Source organism: Amblyraja radiata, chromosome 14 (genome assembly GCF_010909765.2).
Source record: "Amblyraja radiata isolate CabotCenter1 chromosome 14, sAmbRad1.1.pri, whole genome shotgun sequence".
Classification (NCBI taxonomy): Eukaryota; Metazoa; Chordata; class Chondrichthyes; order Rajiformes; family Rajidae; genus Amblyraja; species Amblyraja radiata.
Window position 1 is genome coordinate 19,645,385 of NC_045969.1, and position 27,309 is coordinate 19,672,693.

General features: G+C 40.3%; 1 protein-coding gene across 1 annotated transcript in view; it reads left to right on the forward strand.

The window, feature by feature from the left end:
* Positions 1-3,115: 3,115 nt before the first annotated feature.
* adgrg2 (adhesion G protein-coupled receptor G2) overlaps positions 3,116-27,309 on the forward strand; it is a gene marked incomplete at its 5' end in the record, with an annotated part of 52,487 nt that continues 28,293 nt past the window's right edge. The window contains 9 exons of the mRNA XM_033033503.1: positions 3,116-3,167; positions 4,631-4,675; positions 5,662-5,706; positions 7,663-7,707; positions 10,878-10,922; positions 19,819-20,014; positions 23,407-23,563; positions 23,808-23,951; positions 26,340-26,465. Coding sequence (XP_032889394.1) covers positions 3,116-3,167; positions 4,631-4,675; positions 5,662-5,706; positions 7,663-7,707; positions 10,878-10,922; positions 19,819-20,014; positions 23,407-23,563; positions 23,808-23,951; positions 26,340-26,465 — 855 coding nt within the window. The remainder of the gene's footprint in view (positions 3,168-4,630; positions 4,676-5,661; positions 5,707-7,662; positions 7,708-10,877; positions 10,923-19,818; positions 20,015-23,406; positions 23,564-23,807; positions 23,952-26,339; positions 26,466-27,309) is intronic.

The following is a 27,309-nucleotide window of genomic DNA, read 5'->3' on the forward strand; positions in this document are numbered from 1 at the left end:
AAACTCTTCTAAACTCGCAGATTAGGTTGCTGGAGTGGGACAGCCCCTTTAATTCTGAAATATGTTCCACCCCACTTCTAGTGGTGCAATCTAGATCTTCAAATTAATTCAATAAATATAATTTATTATTTTCGTCTTTGGGTTCATAATAAATTGCATTAAATCCATGATCCCAGATTGCAGTCTGACATGCTATGAGAATTAATTCCATTTATTTACCTGATTTAAAGATTTCAATACTCTAAAATCTCTGTAAATATTGTTCCTAAACATTTTCAGGAGATTAGAATCCCCAATCATCCATGTATTTGCAGACAGTTGCCATTTGTATTTTGCAGGTAAATTTCTCCTGTACCCAATGCAAGATTGCTATCATTTTTTCCCCCTGAAATGCGTTTTCCTTAATTGTATGGAATGGAAATGCAAGTATTGTATGGAATACAAGTACGCATGGAAATTTCACCCGTAAATTACAAAGGATGCAGGAATGTTAATTTGACGGTATTATAATATTGCAGTCCTTCTCTGAAATACATCTCATCACATCTGTAATGGGATAGGATGTCCAGATGATGGGTGGAAAATCTGCACTTTGCAATGACAAGGGTGAATTTTGAATAACAAAATAACATTTCACTGATAATCGATGTCATGTCTATTCACATCGGGCAAGGATTTGACTTTGATTCATTATATAATGCAGGGAAATGTTAATCTATATAATTAAAAGTCTAAACTTGACCACCTCCTGTTTGCACTCTATATTGATTTTAGAAAACACGTGACCACTTACGGCTGTGATTTTTGGCCACCTTACTCAGAGTCCCCCTCCAGCTGTCAGGGCCAGGAGATTTTTCCCAACGATGAAAAATAAATGACATTAATGTTTAAAAAATGTTGTGATTCGCGCTCACACCATGAAGGCCATGCCCCTTCTGGTGGGAGGGGGAGGAGCTATAAACCCAGATGTGTGGGTGTGGCTCAGTCTCTGCAAGATGGGGAGGGAGAGGCTCACGACTCTCAGTCCGAGCTAGAAATCTACAGAACACCGAGAATACTGACCTGTGAGTGCCATTTATGTGTTTTTAAATGGTGCCTTTTGCAACTGTGTGGCTATTGAAATGTGTGCCTATTGCAACTGTGTGCCTTTTGCAACTGTAAAAAAAGATGAAAATGTCTAAAATTGATTGTCCACCCTCTCCCTCTTCTCTCTCACAGTCTCCCACCTGTTTTTGACAGAAGTTCTGGCAGTTTCTGAGCTGCCAGCCTGCCAGGCCTGAGTTACTGAGCTGCCAGCCCAAGAATCCATTCGACCCACAATGTCCTCTAGAAAGCAGTCCTTTCAGCCCACAACACCCATGCTAGCACTCCAGAAAGCCACCCCCCCCCCACACTGGCCTGCAATCTTGGAATTGGTGGAGAGGTGGAATATTGCGTTGGGGACCAGTCCTCCCATGTGAACATGGGCCACTTCGTGTGGTTATCTATATAATTAAAACTCTAATCGTGATCACTTCCAGTTTTCGCGGTATATTGGTTTTAGAAAAAACACGACCACGTAGGGCTGTGATTTTTGGCCACCTTACTCAGAGTCCCCCTTCAGCTGTCAGGGCTAGACGATTTTTCCCATTGATGAAATATAAAAGTCTTATTAATGTTTAAAAAATGTTGAGATTCTCTCTCCTGTCAATCACGCCATGAAGGCCATGCCCCTTCCGGTAGGAGGGGGAGAAGCTATAAAATGGAAGTGTGGATGTGCCTCAGTCTCTGCAAAATGGGGGAGGGAGAGGTCACGACTCTCAGTCTGAGCTGTGAATAACACTGAACACATGTCTACTAAACTGTGAGTGTGGTTTTACTGAGCTGCGAGTGCCCTTAATGTGGTTTGAAAATGAAGTTTGAAAGTGAAAATGTGGTTGGTTTGAAAATGTGGTTGGTTTGAAAATGTGGTTGGTTTGAAAATGTGGTTGGTTTGAAAATGTGGTTGGTTTGAAAATGTGGTTGGTTTGAAAAGTGGTTGGTTTGAAAATGTGGTTAGTTTGAAAATGTGGTTGGTTTGAAAATGAAAATGTGGTTGGTTTGAAAATGAAAATGTGGTTGCATTGGAAAATGTGGTTTGAAAATCTATATAAATAAAAGTCTAATCTTGACCACTTTCTGTTTGCGCTGTATATTGATTTTAGAAAAATCGCCATCCCGTATGGCTGTGATTTTTGGCCATCTTACCCAGAGCCCCCCTCCGCTCATCAGGTGCTGAGAATTTTTCCCATCAATAAAAAATAAAAGAGTTATTAGTGTTTAAAAAATGTTGAGATTCTCTCTCATGTCAATCATGCCATGAAGGCCATGCCCCTTCCGGTGGGAGGGAAGAGACTATAACACCCAGAAGTGTGGGTGCGGCTCAGTCTCTGCAAGATGGGGGAGGGAGAGGTCACAACTCTCTGTCTGTGGTGGCCTTGCACCCTGCTTGACATGACTTGAGAATTAAGGGACTGAAGTTTAGGGGTAACATGAGGGGGAACTTCTTTACTTAGAGAGTGGTAGCTGTGTGGAATGAGCTTCCAGTGAAGGTGGTGGAGGCAGGTTCGTTTTTATCATTTAAAAATAAATTGGATAGTTATATGGATGGGAAAGGAATGGAGGGTTATGGTCTGAGCGCAGGTATATGGGACTAGGGGAGATTATGTGTTCGGCACGGACTAGAAGGGTCGAGGTGGCCTGTTTCCGTGCTGTAATTGTTATATGGTTATATGGTTATATTATAGTATTGGAGTCTTGCTCTGAAATACATCTCATCACATCTGTAATGGGATAGGATGTCTAGATGATGGGTGGACAATCTGCTTTACCTTGCAATGGCAAGGGTGAATTTTGAATAACAAAATAACATGTTTCACTGATGATCAATGTCATGTCTATTCACATCGGGCAAGGATTTTACTTTGTTTCATTATGCATTGCCGGGAAATATTAATATCTAATAAACTCTTAACATGTTAATTTCAATCTATTATATTCCCTGATAGTACATCAATATTTTAAACCGTGGACAGTATATAAAGTAATATCACCCACCAGACATTCCATTTGGTCTCACTAAAAATCTTGTACTTTAATTACAGGGAGCAGCACATACACTGCGACAACACAACTACAAAATACCACAGGTACCGTAGGGGGGGGGGGGGGGGGATGAGGGGGTGCGTTGGGGAGGGTGTGTGTGTGTGGGGGAGGGGTGTGTGTGGTAGGGTGGTGAGGGGGTGTGGGTGGGGGGTGTTGGGTGAATGTGGGGGAGGGGGTGTGTGTGTGTGGGGGAAGGTGGGGGAGTGTGGGGGAGGGGGTGGGTTGTGTTGCGGAGGGGGGGGTAGGGGTGGGGGAGGGGTGGGGGGTGGGGAGGGGTGGGGGGGGGGGAGGGGGGAGGGGAGGGGTGTGTGTGGTGGGGGAGGGGTGTGTGTGGTAGGGGGGGGAGAGGGGTGTGGGAGGGGGGTGTTGGGAAATGGTTGTGTGTGGGGGAGAGAGTGGTGTGTAGGGGGTGTGGTGGAGGGAGGGCGGTGGGGAGGGTGTGAGGGAGGGGGGGTGTGTTGGAAAGGGGGGGCATGGGGAAGGAAGTGTGGGGGAGGGGGGTGTGGGGGAGGGTGTGTGTGTGTGGGAGGGTGTGTGTGTGGGGGAGGGTGGGTGTGTGGGGGAGGGTGTGTGTGTGGGGGAGGGTGTGTGTGTGGGGGAGGGTGTGTGTGTGTGGGGGAGGGGGTGTGTGTGGGGGAGGGGGGTGTCATGGAGGGGGGGCCGCCAGTGAATGACAGCGGGTGCTGGAAGGAGTGTCGCCGACCCGGCAAATAACAGATGAATAACTTTTGAAATGTTTCACTGATCGGAATAAAACTTGTTGCACTTGCAGCACAGGAGAATGTCGAGTAAGGTGGTGAAAAATCGTAGCACTATCGGGTACCGTTTTTGCGCAAATTTAGGAACAACACAAACTGGAATAGGACAAGATGAGAGTTAAATAATATGTAGATTTAAGATTTAAATACTCTTAAATATTGTTCCTAAATCTTCTCAGGAGATTAGTCTCCAGTCATCCATGTATTTACAGACAGTTGCCCTTCTTATTTCTCGGGTAAATTTCTCCTGTACCTAATGCAAGATTGCTATCGTTTTTTTCTTTCTGAAGTGCGTTTTCCTTAATTGTATGGGATGGAAATGCAAGTATTGTATAGAATACAAGTATGCATGGAAATTTTGCCAAAGATTACAAAGGATGCAGGAATGTATTATAGTAACGCAGTCCTCTAAAATACCTCATCACATCTGTAATGGGATAGAATATCCAGATGATGGGCGAACAATCTGCTTCACTTTGCAATGACAAGGGTGAAGTTTGAATAACAAAATAACATGTTTCGCTGGTGATCGATGTCATGTCTATTCACATCGGGCAAGGATTTGACTTTGTTTCATTATATAATGCAGGGAAATGTTAATATCTAATAAACTCTTAACATGTTAATCTTAATTTACTATATTCTCTAATAGTATATCATTAGTTTTAAACTGTGGACAGTTTATAAAGGAATATCACCCAACAGATATTCCATTTGGTCTCACTAAAAACCTTGTACTTTAATTACAGAGAGCAGCACATACACTGCGACAACACCACTACAAAATACCACAGGTACCGTAAAGTTGTTCTTTGAAAATGCAGCAATATTAGAAAACAGATCCCGAAATTGTGTTGTTGAGGAACATGAGGACTGTTGACATGTTTTGTAGCATCTTTTTCCCCATCCTTAATAATTGAGGAATAAAAGGCAGAACAACATTATTTGTCCCATTGTGCCTGTGCAGATTTATTAAAAATCGTTGGCTGAAGAGATTTAATCCCCTACTTCCTCCAGCCCTCTCTATGTCTCCTCTCATGAAATGTATCCAATTCTGTTAAGGAAGTTAATTCTGAAATATCTTCCACCACGCTTCCAGTGGTGCAATCTAGATCTTAAAATTAATTCAATAAATATAATTTATTATTTTCCCCTCTGGGTTCATAATAAATTGCATTAAATCTGTGATCCCTGATTGCAGACTGACAGGCTATGAGAATTAATTCAATTTATTTACCTGATTTAAACATTTATATACTAAAATCTTTGTGAATATTGTTCCTAAACCTTCTCAGGAGATTAGAGTCTCCGGTCATCCATGTATTTTCAGGTAAATTTCTTCTGTACCCAATGCAAGATTGCTATTGTGTTTTTTCCCTGAAGTGCATTTTCCTTAATTGTATGGAATGGAAAAGTTAGTATTGTATGGAATACAAGTATGTATGGAAACTTCACCAGTAAATTACAAAGGATGCAGGAAAGTTAATTTGACTGTATTATAGTATTGCAGTCCTTCTCTGAAATACATCCCATCATATCTGTAATGGGATAGGATGTCTAGATGATGGGTGGACAATCTGCTTCACCTTGCCATGACAAGGGTGAATTTTGAATAACAAATTAACATGTTTCGCTGATGATCAATGTCATGTCTATTCACATCGGGCAAGGATTTTACTTTGTTTCATTATGTAGTTTAAACTATGGACAGGTTATCACGGAATGTCACCCACCAGACATTCCATTTGGTCTCACTAAAAATCTTGTACTTTAATTACAGAGAGCAGCACATACACTGCGACATCACAACTACAAAATACCACAGGTACCGTAAAGTTGTTCCTTGAAAATGCAGTAATATTTGAAAACTGTGTTGTTGGGGCACATGAGGACACTTGCTGTGTTTTGCAGCATCTTTTTTCCATCCCTAATGATCGTGGAATAAAAGGCTGCACAAGATTATTTGTCACTTTGTGCCTGTGCAAACTTATTAAAAATCATTGGCGAGAGAGATTTAATCTCATCCTTCCTCCAGCTCCATCTATGTCTCCTCTTGGGAAATGTATCCAATTCTTTTTTGGAAGTTAATTCTGAATCATCTTCCACCACTTTTTCAGTTGTACAGTCCCAATCTTAAACACGATTCAATAAATAGACTTCATTTTTTTTTTCCTCTCTGGGTTGATAATATATTTCATTGAATCCATGAACCCAGACTGCTGACTGAAAGAGTGTTAGATAGCACTCTTAGGGCTAGTGGAATCAAGGGGTATGGGGAGAAGGTAGGAATGAAGTACTGAAGGTGGATGATCAGCCATGATCACATTGAATGGCGGTGCCTACTCGAAGGGCTGAATGGCCTACTCCTGCACCTATTGTCTATGTATCTATGACCCGCTATGAGAATTCATTTCATTGATTTACCTGACCTAAAAATTTCAATATTCTAAAATCTCTGACCCTTCTGAGATTAGAGTCTCTGATCATCACATATATGAGGACAGTAGCCCTTGTATTTTCCAGGTAAACTTCTCCTTTCCCAAATCCAAGATTGCTATGTTTTTCCCCGATGTGTGTTTTCCTTAATTGTATGCAAATATATATGGAAATACAGCGAGTAATTTATAAAGCATGCAGGAATGTTAATTTGATTGTAATACAGTGTCGCAGTCCTTCTCTGAAATACATCTTATCGAATCTGCTAGAAACTTTTAAATAAAACCATTTTGCTAAATACTCTCAGAGGTAGTATATAATGGGACAGGGTATCCAGATGTTGAGTGGACAATTCATAAATGTCATAATAAATTTCCTTGCAATTAGGTGGTTGACAAAAAATACTATATTGCAATACCACATTCTTTCACTGAAAAATACTTCACCAGTGTTATCGAAAATTCAGAATGAAAACAGTTCTGTTTCTGGACATAATTGGGAGTTCAATGAGTTCAAGATGTCTAGGTGCAGGTGAGGGTAAGATGGGATGGATTTGTGGCAGGAAGTGTACAGCTTTGATGAATTTTAAATTCTGAAATTATTTTTGACCCAAGTGACTTCTTTCACTGGTAAGCCTGGGGTTCCAGGCTTTCAAGCTCCTGTATCTTCTCCCAAGAGGTAGAGGAGTAGCGAAATAGTCAGGGATCCTTGACCATACTTCAGCAGGTTCAGGCGGAGGAGTTACCATACCAGCTTGAGGTGCACCTTGGTTTGGGTAGACTTGATGTGGAGAGGTTGTTTCCACTAGTGGGAGAGTCTAGGGCTAGTCATAGCCTCAGAATTAAAGGATGTTCTTTTAGGAAGGAGATGAGGAGGGATTTCTTTAGTCAGAGGGTGGTGAATCTGTGGAATTCTTGCCACAGAAGGCAGTGGAGGTTATCAGTGGATATAGTTAAGGCAGAATCAGATAGATTCTTAATTAGTACAGGTGTCAGAGGTTATGGGGAGAAGGCAAGAGAATGGGGTAAGGAGGGAGAGATTGATTAGCCATAATTGTATGGCGGAGTAGATGATGGGCCGAATGGGCCAGTTCTGCTCCTATCATTTATGACCTTATGACCTTGTCAGAATACTGTCAGGGTGCATCTGTAGAAGCGTGACAGAATCCTCGTGGATATGCTGTATCTTCTCAGATGCCTAAGAAAGTAAATGTGATTTTTGATCACCACTTCAGTGTGAAGGGACCAAGTTAGTTTGCTGGCAGATGCCTATTCTCAGATAGTTATTCCCACATAGTGCAGCAGCGTGACAATCTTCAGACACATTGCAAAAGAATATCACACAGGGAACATCACCGCTACTCTGTCATCACAACCGCAGTTTACCAAAGGTATTGCCATTTTTTTAAATTTGCCAATATTAGTGATATTACAAACCTAATTCAGAAAATATGTTGTTCAGAAGTGTGAGGACTGTTCATGTGATTTACCTTTGTCTATGTCGAGGTGGAGGGAACAGTTATGAGGCCAACGTTTAATGCCCATCCCTTTAATAAAAGGCCAAACAAAGCTATTGTTCCTATGAGGTCTCCTTGAGATAGTTCCCTGAATATGTCCAGTAACTTTCTACCCTCAAATAGTCCTGTTATGCAATATGCCCGAATCGATTATGAAATTAATTCTGAAACAGCTTCCATTAGTCAGGTCTTGGTCTTAAAAGTACTTCCATAAACATATTCTCCTCATTCTCATCTGTCGCCTTAACTTCTTACAGTGAATTTATGAATCTGATTACCCACTGAACTGCCAGAGGAATCAATGGGTCAGGCTGCACTGACTTACTGAGTTCCTCTAGTTTTTTGTTTTCTGTTCCATATTCCAGTAATTGTAGTCTCTTATGTCTGTCTTGGGAATCTATTCCACTAATTTATACCAAATCAAAACTATTCAGATCTTCGAATAACTCTGTGAAAATATCCCTTTCTTCTAATTGAACCAAGATCATTACTTTCTCCAGATAAAGTCAGAGAGTCACAGCATAGAAACAGGCCCTTCAGCCCATCCTGACTATGCCGACCAACTTGCTTGTCCTCGTCCATCCTCTTGGTTGCCCTTTGGTTCTTAATATACTTAATATAAGAATATCTAAGGATTCACCTTTACCTTCCCTACCAAAGCCATCTCGTGTCCTCTTTTTGCCCAATACAAAATGCTGGAGCATCTCAATGGGTCAGGCAGCATCTCTGGTGAAAATGGATAGCTGACGTTTCAGAGTCCCGATCGGAATGTCACCTATCCATTTTCTCCAGAGATTTTGCCTGACCCATTGAGTTGCTTCAGCATTTTGTGTCTATCTTTGGTATAAAACAGCATCTGCAGTTTCTTTTTATTACATTCCAAGTGTTCAAGAGAGTTCAAGAGACATTTATTGTCACATCCACCAATTGGTACAGTTAGATTTGAATTACCATACAGCCATACGAATAAAAGGAACATAATGCATGATAGAATTCCCCTTTTTGCCCTGCTGATTACCCATTACTCGTACAACCCACATTTCTCAAAGGATTTGGTTGATCTGAGCTGCCTATATCTCACACATGCTTCCTTTTTCATCCTTATCAGAGCTCAATATCCCTTGTTAACCAGGATTCCCCAAACTGACCACCCTGAGTCTTCACTCGAACATGGACCTGCTGTTCATGCTCATGGTCTCTCATTATCTTGTTTTCAAAGGCCTTCCCCTTGCCAGTCCCATTTACCTGCAAAAAAGCCTTTACCAATCAACTTTTGCAAGTTCCTGTCTACTGCCATCAAACTTAGCCTTTAATTGTGGAGGACCAGTCCTATCTTTTTCCATAATAATTAAAAACTAATAGAATCAAGTTCACTGGTCCAATGGCAGGCAGCATGGTGGCATAGCGGTAGAACTACTATCTTACAGCACAAGACACCCAGATTTGATTCTGTCTATGGGTGCTGTCTGTATGGCGTTTGTACATTCTCACCGTGACCTGCGTGGGCTTTCGATTTGAACCCACACTCCAAAGACGTACAGATTTGTACGATAATTGGCTTGGTATGAATGTATAAATGTAGAAATTAATTATCCCTAGTGTGTGGAGGATAGTACTCATGTGCGGGGATTGCTGGTCGGTGCGGACTTGGTGGGCCGAAGCGCCTGCTCCCACGCTGTATCTCAAAACTAAACTAAAGTAAAAAGTGCTCCTCCATCAACACCTTGGTCACTTGCCCTGCCTTATTTCTCAATAGGAGGTTCAGTGTTGCCCCTCTCAGTGTTGCCCCCTCTCTGATAGGGCCATCTACATATTGCTTGAAATAGCAAATAAACCTAAACATAATTGACCGTTGCACCATCAAGTAAATTTCTCCCAGCCCGGACTAAGAATTTAATTTCCTTCTTAATGGGTGGTTCCTTTATTTTCCATGAAGTACACCAGCTGAGAATGAACCTGTACGTTTGAGTGATTTGAAAATAATTTATTCTTTTCTCTCTTGTTCGATAATCTGGCTTAACTGGTGGCCATGAGATAGGGTTGCCAACAGGACCTACCATAGGAAGTTATATCCCTCATTTCCCAATCGGTCATAGAGCCATACAGCGTGGAGCCAGGCCCTTCAGCCCAACTTGCCCATGCCGACCAACACGTCCCATCTACACTAGCCCCACTTGCCTTTGTTTGGTCCATATCCCTCTAAACCTATCCTAGCCATGTACCTGTCTAAATATTTCTTAAACGTTGCTATATTACTTGCCTCAACTACCTCCTCTGGTTGCTCATTCCATATATTTGCGTAAACAAGTTACCCTTCAGGTTCCTATTGAATCTTTCCCCCCTCACCTTCAACCTTGTTTCTCCTATTCTGGGCAAGAGACTGTGAGTTTACCCGATTTCTTCCTCTCAGAGGTCCTTTAAAATTTGGAATGCCTCTACGAAACGTTCTCTCAATTGCTCCTTGCTCTGGGGGAGTAGTCACTCCAGGTGCGCTAAATTAATTAAAGGCAATCAACCAGGTTGTACCCAATCCAAGGGCCTGACATCCTTCCTATTGAGTTGTTCCCTAGAATTGTACGCATATACACCATGTGAGATATAAAAACTAATTGTAAAGGTTTTGAGAATGTTTTGTAATTACAATTCTACTGTTGGAAATTAAGCCATACCTTAGTTTTTATGAGCACTATCAGAAGCACAACAAAATTGGACAGTGTTAGGGTAGCAGATCTGGGAGGTTGTGTGAAATGATCATCTGAGATTCATATTTAAACCTGAAATTTCTTCTTTTGTCATGATTTTAGTTGAAAAATCAGTATTAATACAAAGTTGAAATTAGCCCAGCGAACGTGGTAATGAGTTGGTAATGTAAAGTGCTGGAATGAACTGTGAGAGCTGACTAAGATAATGAAAAGCATAACATTTTACAATACAATCCTAGCACAGGTCCTTTATATTATAATCTCTGCTACTGTAGAATGGAATGCAATAACTCACGGCTGGCTGTGTATTACCTGTTCTGCAATGTTATGTTTTACTTACAGATGTCATCATTATCAATGTGACAACACCATCACATAATATAACAGGTACAAAAAATGTTGTCTGTGGAAATATTAATATTTGCAAAAACTTGTTAAATCATGCAGTTAATAACCTGGAGTCACGTGATGTAATTGGCCATGAAAATAAGCTGAAGGGTCTGTTGCTTTGCTGTACATTTCTATGTTCTATGTTTCCCCAGGGTTGGGGAATTGGGAACTAGGGGTAGATTTTTAAGTTAAGAAGGGAAAGATCTGCTCGGAACAAAAGGGGTAACATTTTCACACAGAGAATGGTGATTATATAGAATGAGCTACTGGAGGAAGGAGTTAATGCAGGTGCAATAACAACATTTACAGTAAAAGGCATTTGGACAGGTACATAGATGGGAATGTTTGAGAGGGATATGGGCCAAATGTAGACAAATTATCCCTTTGTGCAGATTTATTAAAAATCGTTGGCTGAAGAGATTTAATCCCCTACTTCCTCCAGCCCTCTCTATGTCTCCTCTCGTGAAATGTATCCAATTCTGTTAAGGAAGTTAATTCTGAATCATCTTCCACCACGCTTCCAGTGGTGCAATCTAGATCTTAAAATTAATTCAATAAATATAATTTATTATTTTCCCCTCTGGGTTCATAATAAATTGCATTAAATCTGTGATCCCTGATTGCAGACTGACAGGTTATGAGAATTAATTCAATTTATTTACCTGATTTAAAAATTTCTATACTAAAATCTCTGTGAATATTGTTCCTAAACCTTCTCAGGAGATTAGAGTCTCCGGTCATCCATGTATTTGCAGACGGTTGCCCTTTGTATTTTGCAGGTACATTTCTCCTGTACCCATTGCAAGATTTCTATCGGGTTTTTTTTTCCTGAAGTGCATTTTCCTTAATTGTATAGAATGGAAATGCTAGTATTGTGTGGAATACAAGTATGTATGGAAATTTCACTAGTAAATTACAAAGGATGCAGGAATGATAATTTGAATATTATAGTATTGCAGTCCTCCGAAATACATCCCATCATATCTGTAATTGGATAGGATGTCTAGATGATGGGTGGACAATCTGCTTTACCTTGGAATGACAAGGGTGAATTTTGAATAACAAAATAACATGTTTCGCTGATGATCCATGTCATGTTTATTCACATCGAGCTATTCGACTTGGACTTATATAATGCAGGCAAATGTTAATATCTAATAAACACTTAACATGTTTGTCTTAATCTACTATATTCTCTAATAGTACATCATTAGTTTAAACTATGGACAGGTTATCAAGGAATGTCACCCACCAGACATTCCATTTGGTCTCACTAAAAACCTTGTACTTTAATTACAGAGAGCAGCACATACACTGTGACAACACAACTACAAAATACCACAGGCACCGTAAAGTTGTTCTTTGAAAATGCAGTAGTATTTGAAAACTGTGTTGTTGGGGCACATGAGGACGCTTGCTGTGTTTTGCAGCATCTTTTTTCCATCCCTAATGATCGTGGAATAAAAGCCTGCACAAGATTATTTGTCACTTTGTGCCTATGCAAACTTATTAAAAATCGTTGGCGAGAGAGATTTAATCTCATCCTTCCTCCAGCGCCATCTATGTCTCCTCTTGGGAAATGTATTCAATTTTTTTTGGAAGTTAATTCTGAATCATCTTCCACTGCTCTTTCAGTTTGTACAGTCCCAATCTTAAACACAATTCAATAAATAGACTTCATTTTTTTTTTTCCTCTCTGGGTTGATAATATATTTCATTGGATCCATGAACCCAGACTGCTGACTGAAAGAGTGTTAGATAGCGCTCTTAGGGCTAGTGGAATTAAGGGGTATGGGGAGAAGGCAGGAACGAGGTACTGATTGTGGATGATCAGCCATGATCACATTGAATGGCGGTGCTGGCTCGAAGGGCTGAATGGCCTACTCCTGCACCTATTGTCTATGTATCTATGACCCGCTATGAGAATTCATTTCATTGATTTACCTGACCTAAAAATTTCAATATTCTAAAATCTCTCTGAATCTTCTGAGGAGATTAGAGTCTCTGATCATCACATATATGAGGACAGTAGCCCTTGTATTTTCCAGGTAAGCTTCTCCTTTCCCAAATCCAAGATTGCTATGTTTTTCCCCGATGTGTGTTTTCCTTAATTGTATGCAAATATATATGGAAATACAGCGAGTAATTTATAAAGCATGCAGGAATGTTAATTTGATTGTAATACAGTGTCACAGTCCTTCTCTGAAATACATCTTATCGAATCTGCTAGAAACGTTTAAATAAAACCATTTTACTAAATACTCTCAGAGGTAGTATATAATGGGACAGGGTATCCAGATGTTGAGTGGACAATTCATAATTGTCATAATAAATTTCCTTGCAATTAGGTGGTTGACAAAAAATACTATATTGCAATACCACATTCTTTCATTGAAAAATACTTCACCAGTGTTATCGAAAATTCAGAATGAAAACGGTTCTGTTTCTGGACATAATTGGGAGTTCAATGAGTTCAAGATGTCTAGGTGCAGGTGAGGGTAAGATGGGATGGATTTGTGGCGGGAAGTCAACAACTTTGATGAATTTTAAATTCCGAAATTATTTTTGACCCAAGTGACTTCTTTCACTGGTAAGCCTGGAGTTCCAGGCTTTCAAGCTCCTGTATCTTCTCCCAAGAGGTAGAGGAGTAGCGAAAGAGTCAGGGATCCTTGACCATACTTGAGGTTCAGCAGGTTCAGTCAGAGGAGTTATCATACCACCTTGGTTTGGATAGAGTGGACGTGGAGAGGATGTTTCCACTAGTTGGAGAGTCTAGGGCTAGTCATAGCCTCAGAATTAAAGGATGTTCTTTTAGGAAGGAGATGAGGAGGAATTTCTTTAGTCAGAGGGTGGTGAATCTGTGGAATTCTTGCCACAGAAGGCAGTGGAGGCCGTCAGTGGATATATTTAAGGCAGAATCATATAGATTTTTAATTAGTACAGGTATCAGAGGTTATGGGGAGAAGCAAGAGAATGGGGTAAGGAGGGAGAGATTGATTAGCCATAATTGTATGGCGGAGTAGATGATGGGCCGAATGGCCCAGTTCTGCTCCTATCACATGACCTTATGGTCTTATGACCTTGTCAGAATACTGTCAGGGTGCATCTGTAGAAGCGTGACAGAATCATCGTGGATATGCTGTATTTTCTCAGATGCCTAAGAAAGTAAATGTGATTTTTGATCACCACTTCAGTGTGAAGGGACCAAGTTAGGTTGCTGGCAGATGCCTATTCTCAGATAGTTATTCCCACATAGTGCATCAGTGTCACAAACTTCAGACACATTGCAAAAGAATATCACACTCCAGGCAAAGCTATTTATCTCTTGAAACCTTATCCTTTCATTACAGGGAACATCACCACTACTTTGCCATCACATCCGCAGATTACCACAGGTATTGCCAATGTTTTTATTTGACAATATTAGTGATATTACAAATCTAATTCAGAAAATATGTTGTTCAGAAGTGTGAGGACTGTTCATGTGATTTACTTTTGTCTATGTCGAGGTGGAGGGAACGGTTATGAGGCCAACGTTTAATGCCCATCCCTTTAATAAAAGGCCAAACAAGGCTATTTATTCCATTGTTCCTATGAGGTCTCCTTGAGATAGTTCCCTGAATATGTCCAGTAACTTTCTACCTTCAAATAGTCCTGTTATGCAATATGCCCAAATCGATTATGAAATTAATTCTGAAACAGCTTCCATTCGTCAGGTCTTGGTCTTAAAAACACTTCCATAAACATATTCTCCTCATTCTCATCTGTCGCCTTAACTTCTTACAGTGAATTTATGAATCTGATTACCCACTGAACTGCCAGAGGAATCAATGGGTCAAAACTATTCAGATCTTCGAATAACTCTGTGAAAATATCCCTTTCTTCTAATTGAACCTAGATCATTACTTTCTCCAGATAAAGTCAGAGAGTCACAGCATAGAAACAGGCCCTTCAGCCCATCCTGACTATGCCGACCAACTTGCTTGTCCTCGTCCATCCTCTTGGTTGCCCTTTGGTTCTTAATATACTTAATATAAGAATATCTAAGGATTCACCTTTACCTTCCCTACCAAAGCCATCTCATGTCCTCTTTTTGCCCAATACAAAATGCTGGAGCATCTCAATGGGTCAGGCAGCATCTCTGGTGAAAATGGATAGCTGACGTTTCGGAGTCCCAATCGGAATGTCACCTATCCATTTTCTCCAGAGATTTTGCCTGACCCATTGAGTTGCTTCAGCATTTTGTGTCTATCTTTGGTATAAAACAGCATCTGCAGTTTCTTTTTATTACATTCCAAGTGTTCAAGAGAGTTCAAGAGACATTTATTATCACATCCACCAATTGGTACAGTGAGATTTGAATTACCATACAGCCATACGAATAAAAAGAACACAATACACAATAGAATTCCCCTTTTTGCCCTGCTGATTACCCATTACTCGTACAGCCCTTATATTTCTCAAAGGATTTGGTTGATCTGAGCTGCCTATATCTTACACATGCTTCCTTTTTCATCCTTATCAGAGCTCAATATCCCTTGTTAACCAGGATTCCCCAAACTGACCACCCTGAGTCTTCACTCGAACATGGACCTGCTGTTCATGCTCATGGTCTCTCATTATCTTGTTTTGCAAGTTCCTGTCTACTGCCATCAAACCTAGCCTTTAATTGTAGAGGACCAGTCATATCTTTTTCCATAATAATTAAAAACTGATAGAATCAAGTTCACTGGTCCAATGGCAGGCAGCATGGTGGCGTAGCGATAGAGCTACTGTCTTACAGCACAAGAGACCCGGGTTTGATCCTGTCTACGGGTGCTGTCTGTATGGCGTTTGTACAATACCTGTGTGGGCTTTCTCCGAGATCTTTGATTTGAACTCACACTCCAAAAACGTACAGATTTGTACGATAATTGGCTTGGTATGAATGTATAAATGTAGAAATTAATTATCCCTAGTGTGTGGAGGATAGTGTGGAGGATAGTACTCATGTGCGGGGATTGCTGGTCGGTGCGGACTTGGTGGGCCGAAGCGCCTGTTCCCACGCTGTATCTCAAAACTAAACTAAAGTAAAAAGTGCTCCTCCATCAACACCTTAGTTAGGTATGTTGCAAAGCCTACCTGAAGCGTTGCTGAAAATCTGTCGCTGCGGGTGTGCGCGATTTTGGCGCCGTTTAGAGGGGGCGGGTTTAAAACGCGATTTTCTCTAGGCTGTTCAAATCGAAGATGTTCAGCCTTGTTAATTATTAACGAAAAATCGCTGAAAGACCCCGTCGCAAAAGCTATTATTAGTTTTAAAGGCCTCGTAAAATAGTTATAGTAGTTTAAAAATCAATCTCTAAACCCGCGACCACCAGCAACCGCAGGGTCTCATAAAGCAAATAAATGAAGGTATGCTGTATATTTTTACATAAAAAAGGGCTTCTAAAGATCCCTTTATACAAAGTTTAATATTGCGAGAAGCTCATTTTGGGCCCATTATATCCCACAGTATTTTTCTGGGCATTTGGGGCACAAACTACCGCAATGTGAACGTTCTAAACCAGCGCGTTCCACAGGGACCCACTGGAAAGCTGATTTAAATGGACATTTATTTACAGCAATTGAACACTAAATTCCTTCCATTTGGTCTATAAATTAATGTAAATGAGATTTAAAAATCATGTTTTATTGTGAATTATTTGTGAATATTATTTGGACATTTAGGCTATTTAAAAATGTTAATCATTTATTAAAAAATGGATAGATGTTTAGATCTAGTAATTGAAGTCTGAAATTAGCTACAATTAGGTAACTAACTAATTATATGCTTTAATTTCAGGTCATCCAAGTAAGATTATTTTATATTTGTTTCAGAATGCTTCAATCTATGATAACTGAAAATTTCATTCAGTTCTCTTAATTTTTAAGAAAGTTATGGGCTTTTGACTGTTCACGATCACAGCTTTTTTGTTATGTCCATAGAAAATCAATAGGGAACAAGATGCTCATTTCCCAGTATGAAAATGGCCATAACTTTTTAAATACTTGAGATATGAAAGTGAATTAGGTGTCAAATTAAACTTATTTTTATGCTTTATCTGATGGGATAAATTGCAGACTTGATTTTTAAAATCTCAAAATTTTGTAACATTGCTACCTTAGTCACTTGCCCTGCCTTATTTCTCAATAGGAGGTTCAGTGTTGCCCCCTCTCTGATAGGGCCATCTACATATTGCTTGAAATAGCAAACAAACCTAAACATAATTGACCGTTGCACCATCAAGTAAATTTCTCCCAGCCCGAACTAAGAATTTAATTTCCTTCTTAATGGGTGGTTCCTTTATTTTCCATGAAGTACACCAGCTGAGAATGAACCTGTACGTTTGAGTGATTTGAAAATAATTTATTCTTTTCTCTCTTGTTCGATAATCTGGCTTAACTGGTGGCCATGAGATAGGGTTGCCAACAGGACCTACCATAGGAAGTTATATCCCTCATTTCCCAATCGGTCATAGAGCCATACAGCGTGGAGCCAGGCCCTTCAGCCCAACTTGCCCATGCCGACCAACACGTCCCATCTACACTAGCCCCACTTGCCTTTGTTTGGTCCATATCCCTCTAAACTTATCCTAGCCATGTACCTGTCTAAATATTTCTTAAACGTTGCTATATTACTTGCCTCAACTACCTCCTCTGGTTGCTCATTCCATATATTTGTGTAAACAAGTTACCCTTCAGGTTCCTATTGAATCTTTCCCCCTTCACCTTCAACCTTGATTCTCCTATTCTGGGCAAGAGACTGTGAGTTTACCCGATTTCTTCCTCTCAGAGGTCCTTCAAAATTTGGAATGCCTCAGAGAAACGTTCTCTCAATTGCTCCTTGCTCTGGGGGAGTAGTCACTCCAGGTGCGCCAAATTAATTAAAGACAATCAACCAGGTTGTACCCAATCCAAGGGCCTGACATCCTTCCTATTGAGTTGTTCCCTAGAATTGTACGCATATACACCATGTGAAATGAAAAAACTAATTGTACAGGTTTTGAGAATGTTTTGAAATTACAATTCTACTGTTGGAAATTAAGCCATACCTTAGTTTTTATGAGCACTATCAGAAGCACAACAAAATTGGACAGTGTTAGGGTAGCAAATCTGGGAGGTTGTGTGAAATTATCATCTGAGATTCATATTTAAACCTGAAATTTCTTCTTTTGTCATGATTTTAGTAGATAAATCAGTATTAATACATCATTGAAATTAGCCCAGCGTACGTGGTAATGAGTTGGTAATGTAAAGTGCTGGAATGAACTGTGAGAGCTGACTAAGATAATGAAAAGCATAACATTTTACAATACAATCCTAGCACAGGTCCTTTATATTATAATCTCTGCTACTGTAGAAAGGAATGCAATAACTCATGGCTGGCTGTGTATTACCTGTTCTGCAATGTTATGTTTTACTTACAGATGTCATCATTATCAATGTGACAACACCATCATATAATATAACAGGTACAGAAAATGTTGTCTGTGGAAATATTAATATTTGCAAGAAACTTGTTAAATCATGCAGTTAATAAACTGGAGTCACGTGATGTAATTGGCCATGAAAATAAACTGAAGGGTCTGTTGCTGTGCTGTACATTTCTATGTTCTATGTTTTCCCAGGGTTGGGGAATTGGGAACTGGGGGTAGATTTTTAAGTTAAGAAGGGAAAGATCTGCTCGGGACCAAAGGGGTAACATTTTCACACAGAGAATGGTGATTATACAGAATGAGCTACTGGAGGAAGGAGTTAATGCAGGTGCAATAACAACATTTACAGTAAAAGGCATTTGGACAGGTACATAGATGGGAATGTTTGAGAGGGATATGGGCCAAATGTAGACAAATTATCCCTTTGTCGGCCTGGACAAGTTGGGCCAAAGGGCCTGTTTCTGTGCTATATGACTATGCTATATGCTGTGGAGGAAGAGATTTGCTAATTTGATGATTTTTATTTACATCAAGTTTTAGAGTACTAACATCTATTTACTTAATACGGCTAATTGCTGAGATGAGAGATATCAACAGCGGCCAAAGGAAATTAAAGTTATATTCTTTGGAACTTAGAAGGCGATCATTTTTAAATACATAGGATCCAGGGATGTCAGGGTGGACATTGACATTTTACACAGAAGGTAGCGAATCTTTGGAATATCCTACACTGGAGGGTTATGCAGGATAGATCAATGAAGGTATTTAAAGTGGAAGTAAATAAATCTTTGCGAGACCAGGTATTTGAGAGATATGGTGGAATAGCTCAGAAGAAGAGTTGATGCATGGAGCAAATCACCTGTAAAAAATAAAAAGTGGAATAGCAGGCAAAGCTTGAGGGGCTGAGTGCTCCTGTTTTCTTATGTTCTGAGTAGCTCATAGAGAGTGCTTTTAGTTCTATCTTGTTTAATTGAAAATAAAGAACATCTCAATCGTTGGGAGGGTCCATACCCGAAAGGTCACCTATCCATGTCCTTCAGAGATGTTTCCTGAAATACAGCATTTTGTATCTTTATTTTGCAAACCTATATGCATCTATAGTTTGTTCAAGAAGGAACTGCAGATGCTGGAAGATCGAAGGTACACAAAAAATTGCTGGAGAAACTCAGCGGGTGCAGCAGCATCTATGGAGCGAAGGAAATAGGAGACGTTTCGGGCCGAAACCCTTCAGATCTGCATCTATAGTTTATTGTATCAATGATTTATTATTCTTCGAAGATAGACACAAAAAGCTGGAGTAACTCAGCGGGTCGGGCAGCAATTCTGGAGAGAAGGAATAGGTGACATTTCGGGTTGAGACCCTTGTTCAGTTATTATTCTTTGCTGGAATCATCCTTTGGAACATCCTTTCTTCATTTTAATCATTGTTTTAACCTCAGACAGTACATCATCGGAGCCAACAACAACCCTAAACATTACAGCACTGGATGAGGCTGCAGTGGCTGCAATCGTGTCCCAGTTGGAGGAGGTTTTGCAAATGGAGGCTATTAGTACAGGCCTTGCAATGGAACTTATTGGCAGGATAAGCGCCCTCCTCAGTGCCTCCCCTGATGTTGTTGCTTCATTTTCCACAAGGTATAGTACAATGGCAATAACAACTCACAGTTGTGTAACATTTTTAACAGATAAAAATCTGCATCACATTTTATAACATTTTGGCATTAAGCCACGGAACTATGGACAGGTGCCCAAAATTCTTGTTCATAGCAGAAGGTATTAGTTCAGTTTAGAGATACAGCGCTGAAACAGGCTCTTGGGCCTACTGGGTCTGCGCCAACCAGCAATCCCCTCATATTAATCCTATCCTGCACCCACTAGGGACAATTTTTACATTTGCCAAGCTAATTAACCTACATGCCTGTATGTCTTTGGAGTGTGGGAAGAAACTGATGATCTCCAAGAAAACTACTAATCGGAAGACACCAAGAAAATGGAGCTTCTGTCAAACTTAACAGCAGGGCGCAGTTACCAGCTTTTATATTGATTAGTATAGTTGTCAGAGGTTATGGGAAGGGCAGGAGAATGAGGTTAGGAGGGAGAGATAGATCAGCCATGATTGATGGTCAGAATGGCCTAATTATGCTACTATCACATGATCTTATGATCTTATATTCACATCACAACCAGCTCGCAGCCAGCTTGAGAGGCTGCTTGTCCACGAGATGGGATAGCCTCCAACACAAGGAGTTGACCCTGAGCAGTGGAGAAACTCTAGGCTGAGTGGAACTGAGAGGTGTGGGAGTGGTATGAGCATGGTGCGAGCGGGGGATTGAGGTTTGAGGGAGAGAATATGTAATGCTTGCTTGAGGGACTATTGGGAAGATCTCCCACCAATCCAGGCTCATAGTTCCTGTTGGAAAAACACCTACAGGTGTGGAAGCTTCAGTTTGACAAAGCGATACAGCAGCTGTAGAGCACAATATGGAAACTGCAGTATGACAAGGTGAAGATAGCTGTACAGCACAACAACCTTTAGGCATTCATTGATGCACATCAATGTTCGTGATAGGTATTCATTGATGTACCCCAATGTTTGGGATGAGTACTCCTTGACACAAACTGCAAGGTTATTAATATCGAAAATTAAATAAAGGCTTAAATAGCATGTAGTTTTAGTTGCATTAGTGTTGTTGCATTTGTATTAGTGTTTTGAGAACGTATTGCAATTGATGATAAGAAATTAGAAAATTTTCACAATTCCAAGGGTCAAAATTTGTATAAAAATGTAATCGTTCCGAGTAGAATTTCAGAGTAGTACACCAATTGGGGCTGTGCTGCTCTCCTTGTGCACTAGTAAATATAGTTTGTTTCGAAATGAATGTAAGTTGTCAGAGTCCAGTTGATCAGTGACAACACAGGTACATTCAAATAGGTATAACAATCCATGGGTGATAGATTGATTATTAGTCAAACATTGGTGATCTAGCTCTCATTCCTCACTCCATTTAAACTTAGGGTAGGATCAGATCTGGGTTCCCGCGTGAGTGAGTGTGGCTCAAGCAGCCCTCAAGAAATTCTACTCCATCAAGGACAGAGGAACCCTCTAAAATAATGCTCTGTGCACCACTCTGAGCATTAAATCCCTCCTCTACAGGTCCACATTGTTGTGGTGCAATCCATCTACAAAATGCACTGTCGTTTTTACCCTAGCCGAGTCCTCTGACAATAACTATCAGATATGCATCCTACACTAAGAAGCACACGGGCTGCATGCTGGCAGGACACTACGACCTGCAGGCTCAATTCCATGTTACACACCACCATCCTGCCTTGGAAATATATCATCAACCCTTCATACTGAAACTCTGTACATGACAGAGATGTTTTATGTACCTTCACCAGAACGGTTGCAGTAGTTCAAAGTGGCGGTTCACCACCATCACAATGAATATTAGGGTCGAGCAATAGAAGCTGGTCCTTGTCAATGATACCCAAATCACCCAAAATGATATAAAGGAAGGTCTGTCACCCTCCTCCTGAAACTTTCTCATACATTGTTCATCATACATTTGCCCTAGATATCTACAGAACAATAAATAAGATCATATTGAGTATCTGTATTGTTGGTGGGTTTCTATCCACAAAGAACCCTAAAAATGTAGTTATCTTCCCAAGTGTTCCCAGATGAGGCATTTGATTTTTTTTTAATGCAGAATTTGTTAATTTATGCAAAAGTTAGTGGAGTTGTGAATAATGAAGAAGGTTGCTGCAGGATACAGCAGAATATAGATCAGTTACAGATATAGACTGAGAAATAGCAGATGGAGTTTATTCTGGGCAAGTGTGAGGTCATAGAGTGATACTGTGCAGAAACAGGCCCTTCAGCACAACTTTCTCACACCGGCCAACATGTCCCAGCGACATTAGTCCGACCTGCCTGCGCTTGGTCCATATCCCTCCAAACTTGTCCTATCCATGTACCTGTCTAACTGTTTCTTAAATGTTGAGATAGTCCCAGCCTCAACTACCTCCTCTGGTTGCTTGTTCCATATACCCACCACCCTTTGTGTGAAAAAGTTATCCCTCACATTCCTATTAAATCTTTTCCCCTTCACCTTGAACCTATATCCTCTGGTCCTCAATTCCCCTACTCTGGGCAAGAGACTCTGTGCATCTACCCAATCTATTCCTCTCATGATCTTATACACCTCTATAAATCACCCATCATCCTCCTGCACTCCAAGGAATAGAGACCCAGTCTACTCAACCTCTCCCTCTAGTCCTGGCAACATCCTTGTAAATCTTCTCAGAACCCTTTCAAGCTTGACAATATCTTTCCTATAACATGGTGCCCAGAACAATACTCTAAATGTGGTCTCACCAACACCTTATACAACTGCAACATGATCTCCCAACTTCTATACTCAATACTCTGACTGATGAAGGCCAATGTGCCAAAAGCTTTGTTGACCACCTTATCTACCTGCGACTTGACCTTCAAGGAACCAAGCACCTGCACTCCTAGATCCCACTGCTCTACAATAATTCCCCAGAGGCTTATCATTCTATGTGTAGTTCCTGCCCTTGTTAGACATCCCAAAATGCAACACGTCACACTTCTCTGTATTAAATTACATCTACCATTCCTCAGCCCACCTGGCCAATCGATCCAGATCCTGCTGCAAACTTTCACAACCATCTTCACTATCTTCAAAACCACTCACTTTTGTATCATCAGGTGTTGCAATTTGGAAGGCCAAATGAAAGGGAAAAGTCTAATGTCAATGGAAGCACCTTGTACATTCAATAATTTGCTGTGCATTCCTCTATCTACGTTTTAAAAAGCAGCATTTTTCGATGGAGTAAGGGTTGGTATTAATATTGATAAAAACTCAAACAATTGATTTGTGCTGATCAGCCTGCAAATAGTAGACATCCACTCAAAACAATTTCCAACTCTTTATTTCTGCTGCTTATTTGCACACTTAAAATCCTTCCAGCTGCTAACAGATATTGTTCTTCACTAGACTGATACGGAGTGTGGACACGATAGGGCTGAGGTTGAATTTCACAACTGAATCAGTAAACATCACCTCATCATCCTTGGCGCTGGCTGTGTCCAAAGTCAACGGCACAGGCTTCGGTGGGGCCGACTTCCGCATCCGTAACATTACCAACCTGCAGGTACCGTGCAGTCACAGTTTCCACCTTGTTTATAAATGTTTGAGTCAAAAAAGAAAGAAGTTTTGCTTGGAACTTAATGGTCCTTAGCAATATATATTTCTTGAAATGTAAATCTACAACGATATCTGTTACATTTATAAACTTGAAACTTGCTGTCCAGAACCTACAAACACTTCTTAAGAAACAGTCTTGCTCCCCGAGTCCCAATGATCTTTGCAAATACTGTATTTGTCTCATTTTGCAGGTTTCCCTGGATGAAGGAACCACTGAAGAAAACTTTGCAGCTATTAAACTTCCATCTTCATTACTGAACAACCTGACATCAGAGGATCAGGAGATAGCTTCAAGAGTTCAATTCACCTTCTATGAAAGAGCAACACTCTTCCAGGTAGAATTCCAGCTACTCTTTTTGTTTATCTTTGGTTTTAGAGTTTTAGAACTATACAGCATGGAAACAAGTTATTTGGCCTAACTCAGCCCTGCCGACCAAGATGTCCAGCTGAGCTAGTCCTACTTGCCAGTGCCTGGCCCAAATGTTCAACCTTTCTCATCCGTATACCTGCCAAATGTCTAAAATACGGTAATTATAACCCCCTTTGCTACGGTCTTTCTATGTGGTACAGAGGCACCACATACAGATGCAAAGGTATTTGATGGTAGATGCCATGATCAGCCATAGAGCAGCCATGATTGAATACTGGAGTAGACTTGATGGGCCAAATGGCCTAGTCCTGTTCCTAAAACTTATGCCATCAGATACCACTAGCATCTGATGCACCATCCTGTATGTGAAAACGTGTATTTTAAATCTTTCCCTTCTCACCATAAGCCTATGCCCTCTAGTTTTAGACTAGTTTTAGAGAACAAACTGTGATTATTCACCTTATCTATGCCCCTGGTAATTTTATATATCTCTGTAAGGTGACTTCTCAACCTCCTACGGTCCGAAAAAAAGACCTAGCCTATCCAACCTCTCCTTACAACGCAAACCTTTCAGATCCAGTAACATCTTTTTTTGCACCCTTTTCAATTTAATGAAATTTTCCCTCAACCTTAGACAAGACAACCCTAGGTTTTATCTGTTCAACACCACTCCTGTGAGCCCTAACATTTACTGAGCAAGTCCTGCACTGGTTTGCCTTACTAAAATGCAACAATTCGCATTTTTCGGAATTAAACTCCAGGTGCCAATCCTCAGTTTATTGACCAAGTTGATCACGATCTTGTTGAATCATGGATAATCTTCTTTACGGTTCTCTATACCATCAGTTTTAGTGCCATCAGCCCACCAACTAACAATGCCACCTATATCCATATCTAAATAATTCATAAAAATAACGAAGAACAATGGACCCAGCAAAATTCCTCTGGCACGTTATTTGTTACAGGCCTCCAGTCTGAAAAACAACTTGCTTGGTTTTGACCCAAAACATCACCCGTTCCTTCTTTCCAGAGATGCTGCCTGTCTTGCTGAGTTACTCCAGCATCTTGTGTCTATCTTTTGTATCCAAATGGCCAGCTTGCCCTGGATCCCTTGTTCATCCTTCGAGCACCCAGCCTACCTTGTCAAATGCCTTGCAGAAGCCCATGTAGACAATGATTTCTGTATTTCCCACATCAATCTTCTTGGCCAACCCTTCAAAAAAATTAATTAAATTCATGTAATTAATATCATGTAATATCCTATCCTCAAAGCCATGCTGATTATGCCTAATCAGTCCTTGCCTTTCCATAAGCAGGTAGATGATACAATGGACTCATTAATAATAATTATAAGGTCATGTGATAGGAGTAGAATTAGGCGATTCGGAACATCACGTCTACTCCGCCATTCAATCATTGCTGATCTATCTCTCACTCCTAACCCCATTATCCTGCCTTCTTCCCATAACCTCTGACACCTGTTCTAATCAAGAATCTATCTGTCTATGCCTTAAAAATATCCACTGACTTTCTGAAGAATTCCACAGATTCACCAGCCTCTGACTAAAGACATTTCTCCTCATCTCCTTCCTAAAATAAAGTCCTAAAATTCTGAGGGTATGGCCTCTAGTCCTAGACTCTCCCACTAGTGGAAACCCTCTCCACATCCACTCAATCCAAGCCTTCCACTATTCTTTTAAACTCCAGTGAGTACAGGCCCAGTGCTGACAAACACTCATCATAGGTTAACCTACTCATTCCTGGGATCATTCTTGTAAACCTCCTCTGGACCCTCTCCAGAGCCAGCACATCCTTCCTCGGATATGGTGCCCAAAATTGCTCACAATATTCCAAGTGTGGCCTTATAGAGACTCAGCATTACATCCCTGTTTCTGTATACAAGCCCCATTGAAATAAATGCTAGCATTGAGTTTGCTTTCTTTATTACCAATAGTTAATGGCCTGCTTCATTCAAATTGGACCAGAATTTCTCTGAGACTTGCTCCACTGAACACCACCATATGTGGTGTTACGTTTATTTTTTTACCAGGTGAAGGAGAGATATGCAAATGAAAGAGAGGAAGTTGCAGAGGTATTACTTTGGAGATATCAATGTTCGTATCATTGTATGGAAAGCTACCCAAGTAGAATATGTTGCAGTTCTTCCAGATTGTGAGTGGCCTAAGTCTGGCAATAGAGGTCGCCTGGATGAAAAGATTGACATGGGAATGGGAAGGGGAATTAAAAGAGTTAGCGATAGGGAGATCTAGTTATTGGTTGGGGACAATGTGACTCTTTGTATCTGACTTTACAGTTCTTATCATTTTAACAAATGTGTTCCATGTGTTATCAGGATCCCAGCATGGAGAATACAACTATCTTGAACAGTTACATCATTGGAGCCACCGTTGCAAACCTTAGTATCGCTAACTTGACGGACCCAGTCCAAATCTTATTCAGGAACATTGAGCCCACTGAGGTATTGAACATTGTGAGCATTGAGCCCACAAGATCGATGATTGCTCTTTAAAACACTTAAATAATATGCACTGGGTTCCCAGTCAGAGGTCGCTGGGAATTTTCTGCAGCTATAATAGAGCACAATATAAGAATCATATTTTAAAATATATATATATTTAATGTAATGTCACAAGGTATTAAGGAATATTTTTTATTTTGGACTGGTTTCTGGAAATTAAATTCAATAAATAATTTCCTAAATATTGCATTCAACATGCTTGCCTTTATTGCATATAAAAGTTGATGTCAATTTGCAGCTATATAAACCTTTGGTTCATGTTGAAGTATTTTTGTTCATTTTTGAACATTTGAAGCATGTTGTTCTAATTGAGGAAGCTTTGTAGAGGCTGCAGAAGGATTCACCAGGATGTTGCCTGGATTAGAGAATCTCAACTAAAAGAAGAGGTTGAACAAACTTGCATTTTTTCTCTGGGGTATCAGAAGTGACGAAAGGCCAGATAGAAGGACATACAATGATGAGACTCATAATCATGGTAGATAGTCAGAGTTTTTTTCACCAGGGAGGAAATGTCAAACCATGGAAGGCATAGCTTTAAAGTATGAGTATGAGTAAAGTTTAAAAGAGATTTACACTGAGAATAGCAGATGTATAAAATGCGCTTGGGGGAGGTGGTGGAAGCAGTAGAATCGCAATTTTTAAGATGCATTTTGGCAGGTGCATGAGTATGCAGCAAAATGAAGGTTATAGACCAGGTGCGAATACATAGGATTAGTTTAATTTGATATAATGGTTGGCACAGATATCGTGGGCGAAAGGGTCTGTTTCTGTGCTGTACTGTCCT